Source organism: Pholcus phalangioides, unplaced genomic scaffold (genome assembly GCF_987345545.1).
Source record: "Pholcus phalangioides strain wild (caught in Gottingen) unplaced genomic scaffold, Ppha-v1.0 ptg000008l_1, whole genome shotgun sequence".
Lineage (NCBI taxonomy): Eukaryota > Metazoa > Arthropoda > Arachnida > Araneae > Pholcidae > Pholcus > Pholcus phalangioides.
In genome coordinates, this window is record NW_028301601.1 from 38,346,263 (window position 1) to 38,361,693 (window position 15,431).

Sequence of the window (15,431 nt, forward strand, 5' to 3'; positions counted from 1 at the left end):
TCACTGCCATACGCACAATACGCCTGTCATCACGTGAAGTGGTGCATTGAGGTGGATGCGATCGAACACGTCGGTCCGTCGTACCCTCCTGCATCCAACGATCACATATCCGCATTACAGTTGTTTGGTTTCGTCCAACACGACTACCGATTTCCCTGAAAGATAATCCACAATCTCGGTAGGCCACTATCCTTCCTCTGTCGAACTCGGATACTTGATCAAAAGATGATCGCTGTTTTCTACGAGGCATAATTGATCGTTTTTTTTGAAAAAAACCACAAGAAAAACACAATTGCCGTACTTCAAATCGTCGAAATCTCTAAGCTTTAAATAGCGCTTTGAAGTGGCGCCACAGGCGCGCGTGATGTGCGTCTGCGCTGAAATTCTAATCATTTGCATATCTTACCTCCACTAATGCATGTTGTAAATTTCATATTATTTGCCTGCTTCCTTCAGGGTGTTGCATTTACGGTGGCCAGCAGTGTATAATAGAATATATCTTGATTTTTACTCCCCAGCTATCATATGAAAAAAATCAAACAAATCATTGTGGGTTGTGTGATATAAAATATTCGATTGACTGTGGGCAATCATGTCGAGCACACTAAAAATAATTGTTGAATATCTCCGACAAACTGAAAAGAATTCTTGGTGCATAAAATTTGTATTATGTATACTGTATAACGTGGAAAACCATCATCCAATTTTAATTGCAAAAAATGAAACAAATACTTTTTCTATTCGATAGGTGGCGGGTCCGGTGCCCCAGGCGCTGGACTAGAGGAGACGCCGAATTCACCATTTAATTGCCCTTTCTACAGTACACGGGTGCCCCAAAATGCGTGCTAGCCATAGGTGGAGATAGACATGTAAGGCTGAGGAGGGAGGGCACGATAATGAAAGCTGGGGGGGGGCATGATGATAATGATGTCAATTTATATCATATACTTTAGAATCAATCGGCTCCATCATTGGCGCTTGGGAAAGGGGGGCGTATTTCCACCTCACGAGCGAATTAGATTTTTCAAAAACAAATTCAGTTAATTACACACAAAATGGGTTGTAAAAGTTATTTATTTGACTACACATTTCCTGATGAGCCGCAACTGCGATCTATCGTCGTTGAAGTATTTCTTTGCTCTTCCGCTCCTTGTTCGAGGTTTAGATGCTCCCTGTAATAGAAAAAAAAAACTAAAAATATATATATTTTGTGATAATTAAAACAATATTGACGCGCAATGTATTGTAGGCTTATTCTGGGCGAACGCTCCACTGCCATGTGCAAACAAGGCCCAGGCCTCTCGAGCAGTGTTGCCAACTTGGTTATTTTCCAACTAGATCTGGTCTTTTTTTCGGCCATTTAGTTAGAAAATATACCATCTATAGTTTGTTTCAGGTTAACTCTGCAGTGAAGAGAAAGGTAGAGAGTGTATTCCTTCGCCGAAAAATATAGTTCCCATACATCGGATGTTTATGATGATCATTTATATAGAATATTTCAAATTTTTTTATGATTTCGAAAAAGATACTGAAAAAATACCGTTTTGAACCAATGTATATTTGTTAAAAAATTTTAAATTAGAAAAAATATTGGTTACCATTATCAAAAATCCATGGCGAGCTCAAGAACATTTTGGCGCGATTTAAAAGAAATTTTCCCCGCCAATATCACTGTCGTGCTTTTTTTTTGTATAATTATATATATATATTATATCGTCATTTTGTTGAATTTTCCAATACACTTTTGCATGTAGTTATAGGCCTACACACCCAGACGAATATTCAATCAGTTTTTTTTTTGTCCCGAAAATAGCCTCCAACGAATTCAGATATCACTCATAGATTACAGGAAGTGACCCTCTTTCACTACAGCGCCGATACCGTTGTGAGAGGCTCTCTTTATGGGTGTAGGTTACGGTTCCAGGCGCCCCCCCCCCTTTTTTTTTTATTTTTTAAATTATCTATTTCTTGCCGTGTTCGTAGGATAGGGGTGGTTTCTGAATTCCAATAGCCGGTAGCGGAGGGTGTTGACATAAGTAGTGTCTCTTTTGCACCCACACCAACACGCCATCTTCTCCCCCACAGCAGAGGCTGTTCCACCAGATGCCCCCCCCCCTCCCCTTCAGTGTCTCTCCAGATAAATATAAATAAGCAAGAGAGAGAGAAACACACAATGGTTTAGGCTTGCAGTGTGTTTTTCTTCTGTGGCAGTTGCATAGCTGCCAAGTCTCCCGAATTTTTAGGGAATCTCCAGAATTTTAGCTTCATCGCTCGACCTCCCGAAAAGTTCTTAAATCTCCCGAATTTTTACGAAATTCACAAAAATCCCTAATTGTCCCTAAAAATTCCCTACTTTGTTAAAAAAATCCCCATTCATGAAAACAATCCCTAAGGAATTTCTTGTGGGGCATGAAGCAGGGCCGTCTCTGCATGAAGGGTGTCGTCTTATTTGCGACCGGGACGTTTGCGACCGAAGAGAAAAACGTAGTGTTTGCGACCGAATGGCTTAGCAGCCAATAGTCCTGGATAATAATTGAAGATTATAGTGACGCGCATATGGTCAAAATTTCTTTTGTTTAAGTTACGTACGTGCGATATAACAAAGCATGAATACTGATAAGCAAAAATATATTTAATCAATTTTAAAGATACTTATACCGATGAATTTCCTTTCATCAAATGTTCCAGGAGAGGGTCGACTTTCCCTTTTTGTACAAGTTGTGTTACGGACATAAACATCGGTCATGGTGGAAAGAGTGACATCATCACTCATGTGAAATGAAAAAAAAAAACAAGCAAGTGTCACAAAAATGTCAGTGTTCTTCAAAAATTGACGGTGTTTTCCTTCATCTTCCAATGATTTTGGGGTCATTCGCGCAGAATGTTTGTTCACAGCGTTTCTGATTGAACACAATATTTATTTTTACATCATTGAAGTTTTGACCTCCAATTTCACTTGTTTTTTGCGTAGGGATTTTATTCCCTACGCTTTAACTTTTATGTTTGGAAAATCCCTATTTTATTTGGAAAAATCCCTATTGTATTTATTAGGGAGTGGTTTTAGAATAAAATACGGGTTTGCGCGAAAATCTCCCGAATTTTCATTTTCAAAAGTTGGCAGCTATGCAGTTGCATCTTTCTTTTCACCAGAGATAGACACGCTAAAACGTTCTCCGTTCTTTTTGGCAATAATGCATAAAGCACGTTATTGAAAAGAAGAGGAATTTCGGATTGCAGATGGCCTGATGGAACACATGTTGGAGCAACAACAATAAATAAGTAATAGAGAATCCAATAGTTCTACAACTTCAAGTGAGGATTCCATAGAATGGGAATCCGTAAAAAATGACTAAAACTGTAATGATAACAAGTGGCATTGACGTATATGCGTTCGGTTGGGTGAGCGACCAAAATTTCTGCAAGAAAAGTGAGTAAAAGAAGTCTAAATTTTTCCTTATATTTTTATTATTATTATTTGGAGCTATTCCCAAATTCAAACGTCAAAACCGGGTTAATAGGAGTTACTAAGATACTTTTCAATAAAAAAAAATGATTTTTTTTTTTTCAAAAACCGCACTTTAATTACTGAAAGTATCGACGATGTTTTTTTTCATTAGCTAATTGTTACTAACTGTCTGCAATTTTTTCTACAAGCACGTTATACGTAAAAAATATTTTTTTCTGCGAGATTGGCGAGAATCAGCCATACCTTGCCGAGGCCGCGCATCGATACATAGGTTAAGAGGCTTTCGTTGTCGTAGCAACGAGTGATACGGTTACCTCGTAGCTTCCTCTTCACTGCAAAGTTAACCTGAAACGGACTATAGTTGTTTTTCTTTTTGTTTTTCCAGCCTTTTCAAAATTTGTCCTGTATACTAGCAGTCTATTATTATATTACGTGAGAATACGGGAATTATCCAGAAAATACGGGATGTATGGTCATTAAAATAATGACTAAAATTTAGCCTGGTTGTTTAAGACACTGAGCTATATAGATGAGCTTTCCTTATAGCTCAGTGGTTTAAGCCAACAACCCCTATAGATAAGAGGCTATCTATAGGGGTGTTGTTTAAGGCCAGGTTCTAGTTGTCTTTGATGAAGAATCTAGTTGGAAAATTATTTGACTGTGTTGGCAACACTGCTCTCGAGTTCATTTTCAAAGACGATTCTTTTTGCGTTTTCTTTCTTTCTTTTTTTTTTTTTTTTTTTGTTGCCGCAGCGGAGCTTCTTTATTTTTTTTTTCTTTTGGCTGGCGACGGGCCTTCTTAGTAGCATCATTGACTCTCGAGTAAAATGATTTCTTATGAGTTCCCTACCTGCGCAGAAAACCTGCTTAACAATTTACATGCTTGAATTTTTTAAAATATGATCGTAAATATGAATCAAAAAAACTATTAAAGAAAGAATTTACGTAATCTCGCGCGGAAGTAAAAAAAGTTGTCTACAAAGAATCGAGCTAAGAAGTGGAGTCACCCGATTCTTAACTACAGAAGGAAAACGATTCTTCGTTAAGAATGTGGTAGCAAAATTGCCTCTTAACTGAAGATCAAATCCGTAGTTAAGAATCGGATTTTTTATTAAGAATCAGAAGAGGGTACACCCCCAGATCCTATTATAACGAGTTCCCCGCCCCCGCACTTGAGGCCTGAGTGGGTCGATGCGTAAAGATGGCATTAACCCTCAACACCTTAAAAAGAGCTCCGGCTCCTAATTCGCAAGGCTGATCGGACAAGACTTTTCCGCCAATGCGAGATAATCTACCCGTTAAGAAGAGAGCAACAAACCTACAACGGTACAAATATTTAATCACAACACTTCACTCACAATTTGAAATGTAGATGATAGCCCTAAAAATTCCGTACAACAATAGATACACCCTCAGGCTGTGAAGAATACACACTTCCGGCACAACTCACTGGGTAGTAAATTGCCCATTGCGATAGACTGGAGTTGTGCTCGGTTTGAAAGAAAAGGACAAGACCTGTCTGCGTAGTGAAAAAAAATAAAAAAATACCCACCCATAAAAAAATTAATCCCTTACACTTACCTACCTGTCTTACTTGCCCCTGTGGGGGACAAGAATCGGTGAATACATATGATAAAAAAAAAATAAGAAAGAAAAGTGGCAAATGTGTGCCATTGCCCTTGCAGAAATCAGACCCTCTCGGTGCATGGCCATCCTTGACAGGTGCTGTCGCATCGGGGTCCCGCACACACGGTAATAGAAGTGAAAAAAATACTGTGTGTGTATATATATATATATATATATGTCATTAAAAAATCCTTAAATTAAGCCCTTTTTTCATTCAAAAACGATGGTATCGAAAAATAGATGATTGCTCAATACATTTTTGTTTCTGATTGTCGGTCAAAGGGACCCAGCATTAAGACCGTAATAGGGGGGGGGGATGGGGTCTGGTTCCCCTAGAAATGTGTGAAAATAACTGAAAAAAGGGGAAAAAGATGGCCAAATCTATTGTTCTATCACTTTGGTCTCCCTCCCCGAAATGAAAGTGGCCCCCCTCCGAACTAAATTTCTGGCTACGGGCCTGCCCAGCGCCCTAAATCAAACAGGGGACCCCAAATTATTGAAGACTCTCACCGATTCTGGAATTATTCCTTCTATTAATTGCGAAACTATTTCTTTCATTAATTCTTAAATTATTTCTTTCATTAATTCTTAAATTATTTCTTTCATTAATTCTTAAATTATTTCTTTCATTAATTCTTAAATTATTTCTTTAATGGATTCTCGAATTATTTCTTTAATTAATTCTCGAATTGTTTCTTTCATTAGGTTCTAATTTTCATTAGTTTTTGAATTACCTCAGTTAATTTACATTCAATTGTGTGTGTTCATATTTTTTGCATGAATATTTTTCAGCATACCTGTATATTCTAGAAATGTATGAATTCTTAGATGACGATTTGCTTTCCTCACAAAATACATGATATCGGGCTAAAAAGCCCGATATCATGTATTTTGTGCTTTGAAATTGAAATTTGAAATTTTATCGCTAAAGAGCCCGAAGAAACATGTTTGGGGCCCTGAAATTGTCAAGATGTCTTTGCCCTGCTATTATTTTGATACCGAGCCCCGCGTCTGTGTTGTTGTTATATATATGTTTTTTTTTATTTAACAATTTTTCAGGATTTTTTTGGTTATGTAGAGCATTTGATGCAGGAAATAGACTCAAACTTCCGCCGTTTTGATTTTTGCGGAAGCATCATGGGAACGTCTTAAAGAGAAAGGAAAATGTTCGCGATTGTTCGGGAGAAAAACTTCTTCCTCTGCAGTCCAAACAGCAGAGCTTGCCAGTCGCCACACACACACTCTACTTCTATAATACATCAAACTTCTCAGATAAACACTACTACGTCGTGGCAACCCTGGTGCCAATTTCTTTAGTGAGAAAAGGGAGAAAAAGTGCACCAAGAGGGAGAGAAAGAATAACGGCGCCAATGAAAGGGCCAGAAGCCAATGAGACACCAGCATCTGAAAGATAGAGAAATAGCGTTAAGAACAAATGCAGATAATTTTGAGACTAAAATTTTATCAGGTCTGTGGGGCTGGGACCCGGAAAAAATCTTATTACCTTATTACTTCTTTTTTAAGACGGCACTGTCTTAAGGTGACCCATAGGATGATATATCGTAGCTTCTGTAAAGCTAACCACCCCACAAGTTAATTCTAAACTCTTTTTCAAAGGAGTGATACCACCCATTGTGGGAAACATTCTTTTATACTAATTTATAAGCTTCTTCCATGGAAGTTTATGATAGCGTACTTCTAAGCAGTGTGTTTCGAAGTACAAGAAAAAATTCAATAAATGCCCTTGAAATGATATCCGAATGATTGAGTGAAAAAAAAATTTTTGCTTCATTTTCGCACATTTCTAAGTACCATTATACATTTTACAGATGGCTTGTTAAAATATGATTGAGTAGATTGTTATGGCTCCTACCTTATGACACCAGATATCTTTAAGGCTCAACGTACTGGAGGAGCTCCCCAATATACTTCGTGAGGGGTGTGAACCTTCACCCCCTTCCAATAACCATTGGCGGAGATAGACTTGGAAGTCTGGGGGGAGGGGAGCATGGTTATTATTACTGGGGGGGGCGGCACGATGATGATGATGCTAATTCATATATACATTAGATCAGTTGACTCTACCTTTGACGTTTGGGGAGGGGGGGGGGGCAATGCTCTCCGTATCTCCGCCCATGCCAATAACTCACGCATAAAATTGAACGTACGTTGAAACAGCAAAGTGCCAATCACAAAAAAAACCCCACAAAAAATGCTAATAAACACATACATTCAGCGTTATTATTAAAAAGTACAAGTCACCGGTCCCACAGACCAGTGAATACGAGAAGCTACTGGTCCGCAGACATCATGATTGGTCCGCTAAACTAAATCTGTTTTGAATAATGATTCATTTTCCTAAATATATTATTTAAAAGAGTGATATACCACAGAGGAGTTCAAAATGCCATAAAAACAATTAGAACTGTAGTGTCAAACCTTATTTGACATTTTGAGAAAATATTCTGCAAAAGGTGTTTGCTTCTAAGAAGATATATACTGAATGGTGTGCGAAGGCTCAAACGGCAACGTTAATTAAGAAATAGTTAAAACAAAATATCATCTCAAATGCACACGTCATTTTTATTTTTTAACATATTCAGCGAAAAATACGGCATTTTTTAGGTATCAAAGCTTCCAAGACGGACAAAAATTTTTTTTAAAGTTTTCTAAATATTTTTATATATTACGCTTATCGTTTTATATTTAAATGACTGAGACAACATAAAACGATTCTCCCATGATCAATGCATCACCAGCGGGTAAGGGTGTTTCTGCTACTACTACTTCACCAAACACCAACTCTGGCCATAGCGCTATATTGCAATTTACTGCCATTAGTGAGATGGGTTGGAAGTGAAGGCGTTGTCTATCGGTGGTCGCCTCGAGTTCGTTAGGGAAAATATCTTATCGATATCCTCCCTTAGGTTCGAACCCGGGACCCTGACAACAACCTTTACGGTGGTAGACGAGCATCTTACCACCGTGCCATTCGGGCACTGTTTCTGCTACTGGTCCCGCGGACCATTACGGTTTTCTTTTTGGTGGTTTGATTGGTTAATCGGTGGTCTCGGATCAGCGGACCACCAATGATTTCGATCGCTGCAATTAATGAAACACACAAAGAAATGTGAAGACGGAAACATAAAAAGTCAGAAAAAAAAATCGAAAACAAGAAAGAATACATTTTTAAAAGAATTGATGTCATTCTCAGAAATATCCAAGTTAATGTTGTTGCACAATGCACATTTCAAAAAATTTAAGAATTGACTGTTTCTTGGAAATATTTGTTCCAAAAAAAAGAAAAAAAGAAAAGGAATAGGAAAACGCGCGCGCGCGATGTTGATTTCTTATACTATATAATTATGTGCATGAAAAGGGGATTCACTCAATAACTGACTACTACTACTTAACCGCACATGCACCTCGAAAACATTCCTGTGGGGAATTTATAAGGAATCGGTTACATGCAGGAACGTGTTTGTGTGCATGCGTGGCCCTAATGTTTTCAGAGTTATGCTTGCTTCGCGTTATATAGGTGCTGCTATCTGTCTTCCATATTTGGAGTGAAAATGGCAAATATGTGAATTTTCGTGTTATGTAAGTGTACCGTACTTAAAATCTGCCTGCTATCTGCGGATTCAATAATTGACTGCAGTCGATATCATTCGACAACATTTTGTAGAAAAATTTAAAAATCGAGAAATTTCTTCCGGAGGAGTCCTGCATGGAAACATAGCAAGTAATGAAGGAAGAAAAATGAGCTTCAAAATCATGTTTAAAAAAATTTACGTGCTTTACAAAATTATTTTGCAGTTTCTCAAATTTATAAAATAATAGTTTTAAAGTTGGGCATTTGGCTAGTAAAATATCTTTATTAACAAAAGATACATTATATCGATTTAAGGAACAAATGTCCCCATGGGTCGACAGCACCCAAAGATAACTGTGATCCGGCGCGCAAGCCGGCATACAACTGAACCGAGCAAGCTCCACAAAGCCCAACATCTTGACTGGCTCCATCAAGAAAGTTCAGTCTATCTTGTCTTGAGATGACGAGGGATGGAAAACACCAACATGGACGTTAGTCGATGAAAAAGATGAATGAGCGAAAGATGAAAGTCGAAAGATATTTCATATACAAATATACAAATACAAATACCACGCCACAACAGGCAAATTTGCCCAACGAGGTGGCTGACTTAAGAACATCATGGATCCCCGAGCCATTTTTTGGAGGCCCTACCTACTACTGCTACACCACACATGCACCCCCCCCCCTCCTCATAGCCAAAATTTCCAAAAAACAGTCCAGTCTTCAGCAGGATAAAAGCTCTCCCAGGAGCGGCGACTATTGGAGGCTGTTTTCTACCAGAGTAGAGACTATGAAGATTGGATGGAACATGGAAACCATTCAGTGTTTTTTTAATCGACAGCAGGAACGAAAGATGTGCACGCCGCACCCTTGCACCAGATCTCTTCTCTTCATATGGGTCCCAAAGGAGCCCGTTTTGAGGATGGCTGATATCTGAAAACAGATAGGCCCCGTCAAAAATCTTCCATTTCGCATTTCACCAGATCAGTGCCAGCAAGGAAACATCCATGGGGATGATTCATCCTCAGCAGCGCTGGTTTCTGATGGTCTTGTGCTGGCCGAACACGGTCGATAAGATAGAGATCTTAAGGACCTAGGTGCCACTGTTTTTGATCATTGCGTTAGGATTGAACGCAACACACATTAAGCATTAAAAACCAAAATAATAATATTATTATCCCAGGAAGGGATTATTCACAGTATTATTGAAATGGCAGTTGAAAGCGATACAATTTTCGTAAGTAAAACCAAAATCAGAAACAATATTTTTTTCATTTATCATATTCATATACTTTAATTATGTATAGAAGGATTTTTATGTCTACTGAACGATAAAGTGAAACCTTTAGGGATATTGAGAAATAACTTATTGTCGTAACACCAATCATATAATTTAATTAAATCTGATTACAAAAAAATTGGAGATGTCACTATTTTTAACTGACCAGCAAAAAAGTAAAAAAGAAATAAATAAATAAGCAATAATCCCATTTACAGCCAAGTCGTTAATAAATAAAGAAAAACAAAAAAGTCAAAGGTCTGAGAATAGATCCTCGTGGCACTCCAGACGTAAAAAAAAATTAAAGTGAAGAATGCAACGCATGCTTTCCCTCAACCGTATACCCTTTAATCCCGTACATATATGAGTGTCAACCCTATCCCCCCCCTCCCAACTTCCAATGTTATCTTCGTGTGGTTTCTTCGGAGCCCCCCCCCCCCACATCCTTTAGGGCAGTGTTCCTCACCCGCCGGGCCGCGGTTTAGAAGCGGGGACTGACATCAATGAAACCGGGACGCGAGTGATTTGCCGTTTCATTTTTCCTCATTTAGTTTCCTATTAGTAGTGTTTATAGCCCGTCCTTTCACTCACTAAAAGAAATCAACCGGGCCGCGGGCTTCACTGCTTTAGGGAAAAAGGGTGTTTGGTCCAGAATGTTTGCGAACATCTTGTGGTGTTTGTGGACATCTTGTATCGATTAAATAGCATTTACACATAGTAAAAAAATGTAAAATATTTTAGGTCCATTTCCACTTTTCCAGGTTCCAGACTGGATCTTCGTCACGACCTCTTTTGTGGAGGGGGAAGGGGGTAAAAAGACTGATAATACAGACTTTCGAAAGACAATTTTACGTCTTCAGAAAAATTGAGAGCTGCTTGTTTGCCCTCCTCTCTCCAATGTTAGTTTTATAAGGGGTCAGCATCGATTGGGGGGGGGGGGTTCCGATTTGCTGACTTTTAATGAAAGGGGGGGGGGGTTGGATGATACTTACTTCATCAACGACCCTTTATGATCATATGAAATATTCTTAATGGCATCTTACTCTGTGCGCCTAAAACGAGAAAAAACAGAGCCACTTCAGCGATCTCTAAATGTCTCATGGATCCTTCAAGTGCTTAGGAAATGTGTCCGGGCTGCTTAACTGCTATGGAAATGTTTCCGGACCGCTTAAGTGCTCTGCAAATGTGTACAGGCCGCTTAAGTGCTCTAGAAATGTGCCCAGGCCGTTCAAGTACTCTGGAACTGTGAAACGCATCACTCAAGTGATCCGTAATTATGCCACGGATCACTTAAGTGATCTGGGAATGTTCCGCGGGTAACTTGAGTGATGTAGAACCGCACTGGGGGCCGCTTAAGTGCTCTAAAATTGTGCCACTCAATTGTGCCACATGTCACTCAAGGGATCTTGCAGTGTCGATCTCTAAAGGTGCCACGGATGTTCTGGAACTGTGTCGCGGGTTACTTAAGTGATCTTTGAATGTGTCATGGGCCTACTTCGGTGATCTTAAAATGTGCCACGGGCCACTTAAATGCTCTGGAATTGTGCCACGGGTCAATTAAGCGATATATAAATGTGCCACTTGGTTAATTTTTACAAAATTGGGTTTGAGGGGGTAAGCCACATCAGATAACCTTTAGGGCCACATTTGGGCCGCGGGTCAAGGGTTTGCCATATATGGCTTAAAGCGTGGGCCGCAATGATTTTTTTAAAGAGAAATTTTGAGTTCTTACCCTTCAAATAGCATTGAAATTAACAGAAATCGTTTATAATAAATATAAAGGTATTTTCATTTGAAATTGTAATTTTTTTAAAAATGTTTTTTACATTAAAAATTTTTTTTCCGTCTGGGGGAGGCGCACGAGCCCCCTATGCCCCCTCCCACATATTTTTCTGATACCACCAATATGCGTTAGGAGGTTGGGGCAGTGTTGGGTCAGAGTTTTGCTGATAAGGGAGTGGGGCAAAAATGGCTAAAATTTGGTGACGCAATACTTAAACGGCCCCTAAATACTGTAAAATTCTTGTGAATCTGTTATTAAAAAAATTATGAATAACTGCTAATAAATACACTCCAAATCATCGATAGATTTTCCTCGCATTATTTTGAGCGTGCGAAAATGCGCCAAGGTATTGTGACTGAGCCAAAAAAAAAAAAATTTCCGCTTCAGAGAGTTTGAGTCCTCTTCTCTGATTGGTTAAAGCAGCGTCTACTGTTATTGGTTGTTGGAAGTCTTACATCACAGGTACAGGTGAGGTTAGTTGACCGGTTTCAGGTAGCTTAGCTGGCTGTTTGTATCGGAGCCAAAGCTTTTGTGTATTTGAGTTTCTCGTTCGGAGGGACAGCGCCACGCAAGAATTCGGATGTGTCAGCCACAAATTCTGTAGACGTTTGTTTATGTTGGAGTTTTTGCGCTTTTTAAGTGAAATGTGTGTTTGCAAATGCGATAATAACCCATCATTTTAATCGAAACACCTCTTTTCCGAACAAGTTTTGGTTTGGGTTTGTTTTCTTCAAAAAGGAGAAGAAAAGAAATGATAAGTTAAAAGCAGAGCAGCAAACGCCTCGATTGTCTCTGACCCAACCAACGTCTTCTCCTTCCCTCCCTGCTTATTTATAAAATATTATTCGTGTGTATTGCTTCGAGTGCGCGATTGTGAAACATTTGGATATAGATGATATTTCGATCGCGAATAGATCATGAGTCGAGGCCAGCAACAGGTGGCTGAGGCGAAGAGCCGCGGAGCATACGAGGCATGACTGCGTATCGTCGCGAAGGCATGCATCAGAAAATGTCATCGACGAGTAATTTTTATGGTGATCTCGAAGAATATGTGTCTGAGATGGAAAATCAACAGGCAAACAACACCGTCGACGGAGACGACGTTTACTCTCAACTCGCTCGCAAGGAGAAAGACCTCATGCTAGCTGCCGAGCTTGGCAAAGCTCTGCTCGAAAAAAACGAAGAAATCAGCCGAGCTAATGAAAGGCTCACCGAAGAATATTCTCAGCAGTTGGAGGTGAGTGTGTATCGATGAATTTCTACTATTTGTGTAGAATTTTTTCAATCAATAGAACTTCTCAAATACACAGACTTTTTATTAGATTTTGTGAAACAAGTGCAATTTACGATGAGGGCGCCAACCATTCCAGAGTGATTATTCGAATCGCATGGAAATGGTGCAAAACTTTTGATGCCCGATAATTTTATTTCGTTTTCTTTTTAAAAATAGAGTGAGGCGGTGTATCATGAAATATGATATCTCTTCTTCTTTTTGTTTATCCAACCAGTGGTGTATGCTCATGTTAAAGAAGGAATGATCATGTCGTATGGCAGGGCCGTAAATAGGATTTTTGCCACCCCCACAACTTTAAAATGCTATAATTTTATAACGATATTTTTCGTTCCCACCTAAAATTGCCGCCCCCAAACTTTTGTAGCCCGGGGCAGTCCCCCCGCCCTACACTAGTTACGGCCCTGTCGTATGGTTACCCTTATGTCACTTCCTGCGCACGTCTCTGTATATAGGAAGTGGCATAGGCTCCTTTCCCCAAGGCGATCAAGAATTAAAAATAGTTTTAAATATTTTTGTGGAAAAAAATGAAAACAAAATACCTTTTATATGCTATTTCAATTCAAATTTTATTGATTTGACACGCTTTTGGAAGACTCAAAATTTTTCCTGAGCAGATTTTGGTCTATCCGGCGCACGCCCCTGTGATTCCGCGAAACCTTCCCGAGCAACCTTTCAAGTCACTCCTGTACAGGGGTGTTCTTTTCAGGAGTTGGGTACCTAAATTGGCGAACGGGGCGGGCGTCGGAAGTATTTTATCTGTGGGTCACTTGTCTTGAGCATCATTTAGGAAATTGTCATTTCTGAACTGATTCTGTGAGTGTTCGGTTCCATGCTGAAATTCCGGGGTTGCTGTGGGTGCTCGAACACCTACAGCATCCCCTGGCCCCGACACCACTACAAAAAAAGTAAATTGTTTCACGTGACAACTCCTACAAAAGTAATTTTCTCGTATGTTGAATGACCCAGACACCCCTCGCTTGATGGAGAGTGCCATTCTTTTCGCATTTTCATAAAATATTCTATTGTATTTTTTCCGTAAAAGTCTAGTTTTAACTACGTCACTGTGTTCATGTGTGATAAAATAGGGATACAAATTGCACTAAATACGTATAGGATGAAACTGCAGTCTTTTAAAAAAAATGATGGTTATCACATTTCTGCATAAAATTTGTGGTGCCTTTCCTCAGTGATGATAAATGCGTTATTTATCTCTTTTGAAAATGGACGAAAGAAAATGTATTCGAAAATATTGCAAAAAGTGTGTGGTTATGGCATCTGCAACCAATCTTAACTAAAAACGTATTTACAGTGCCGTCTTAACCACGGCCGCAACTAGTCGGGTCTGGTGCCCGGGCGCTGATTTCAGAGTGGACGCAAATTTCACCCTTAAACCTTCTCTTACGAATCACTGAATGCAGTTATAAACAAATGTTCCCGACTATTCGGCCTTATGTTCATGCAATAGATTTCGTTAGATAGATTTCCTCCCCTTCCCGTAACAGGTAGCAAAATCTGTGCATTACCATGCTCCACTTTTTCATTGTAGTAAAAAAAAAACAAAGGAGGCCATGATTCTCAGACTATCGTGCATTCACGTTTGCGTAATGCAGTCTGTGTCCATTATAACCACAACGTTAAATTAAATACCTTTGTCGTTTCAATAAATTACCGCCTTTTCTGTATGAATCCAAACGGAATTTGGCAAAGTGCCTGCCAATTTTGTTCGTCGTGTTGGTGGACTGTGGTTGACTTTTTTGCCGGCTCTTTCATTTTTATAGAGAATCTCAATACCAAGTAATAGTGATATTATACGAAATGCCAGGGTTCCGAACGATCTGGAAGGGCAATCAAGGAAAGTCTTGGAAAAGAAAAAATGGCCAGGGAAAATATAAAACACTTGGCAGGGGTCAAGGAAATATGCAAATATTTGACGCGAGTGAGTGAAAAATTTCGTGAAGGGAAAAACTGAAACTCGAAAAAAATATTTGGAAGATAAGATTTTGAATTTTTAAGGAGTTTTCGTCAGATAATAAAGCTGATTTTGCTAGAACCTTGAATAATTTGTATTTCCCGCATCCAGAGACGTCGACATGAAGAAAGTATTAAGAAGAGGCTGAATGATGCCATTCGTCCCGGATGCGTTTCTTCTCCCCCCAAAAAAAGTGCTCAAACCCAGACTATAATTTTTTTACAAAATTTCAGAGCCCTCTGGTAGTAATTTTAATTTTTTTCTAGTTCTTCATTTAATTCTCAGTCATATGACATTTCTTAATTTGTTTCAATGGTATCTAATTTTTCAGAAAAATAATTGTTTGTAGCACAACCTCAAAATCTGTTACATATTAAATTTAAACCCTTTACCTCATTCTCCATAATGTTATTTTTTCA

At 39.0% G+C, this 15,431-nt stretch overlaps 1 protein-coding gene across 1 annotated transcript in view; it reads left to right on the forward strand.

Moving 5' to 3' along the window:
- Positions 1-12,229: 12,229 nt before the first annotated feature.
- The window catches only part of LOC149084257 (bicaudal D-related protein homolog), an 82,162-nt gene continuing 78,960 nt past the window's right edge, over positions 12,230-15,431 (forward strand). Inside the window, exon 1 of the mRNA XM_089234622.1 lies at positions 12,230-12,986. Within this exon, the coding sequence (XP_089090748.1) occupies positions 12,723-12,986 (264 nt within the window). The 5' untranslated portion in view covers positions 12,230-12,722. The remainder of the gene's footprint in view (positions 12,987-15,431) is intronic.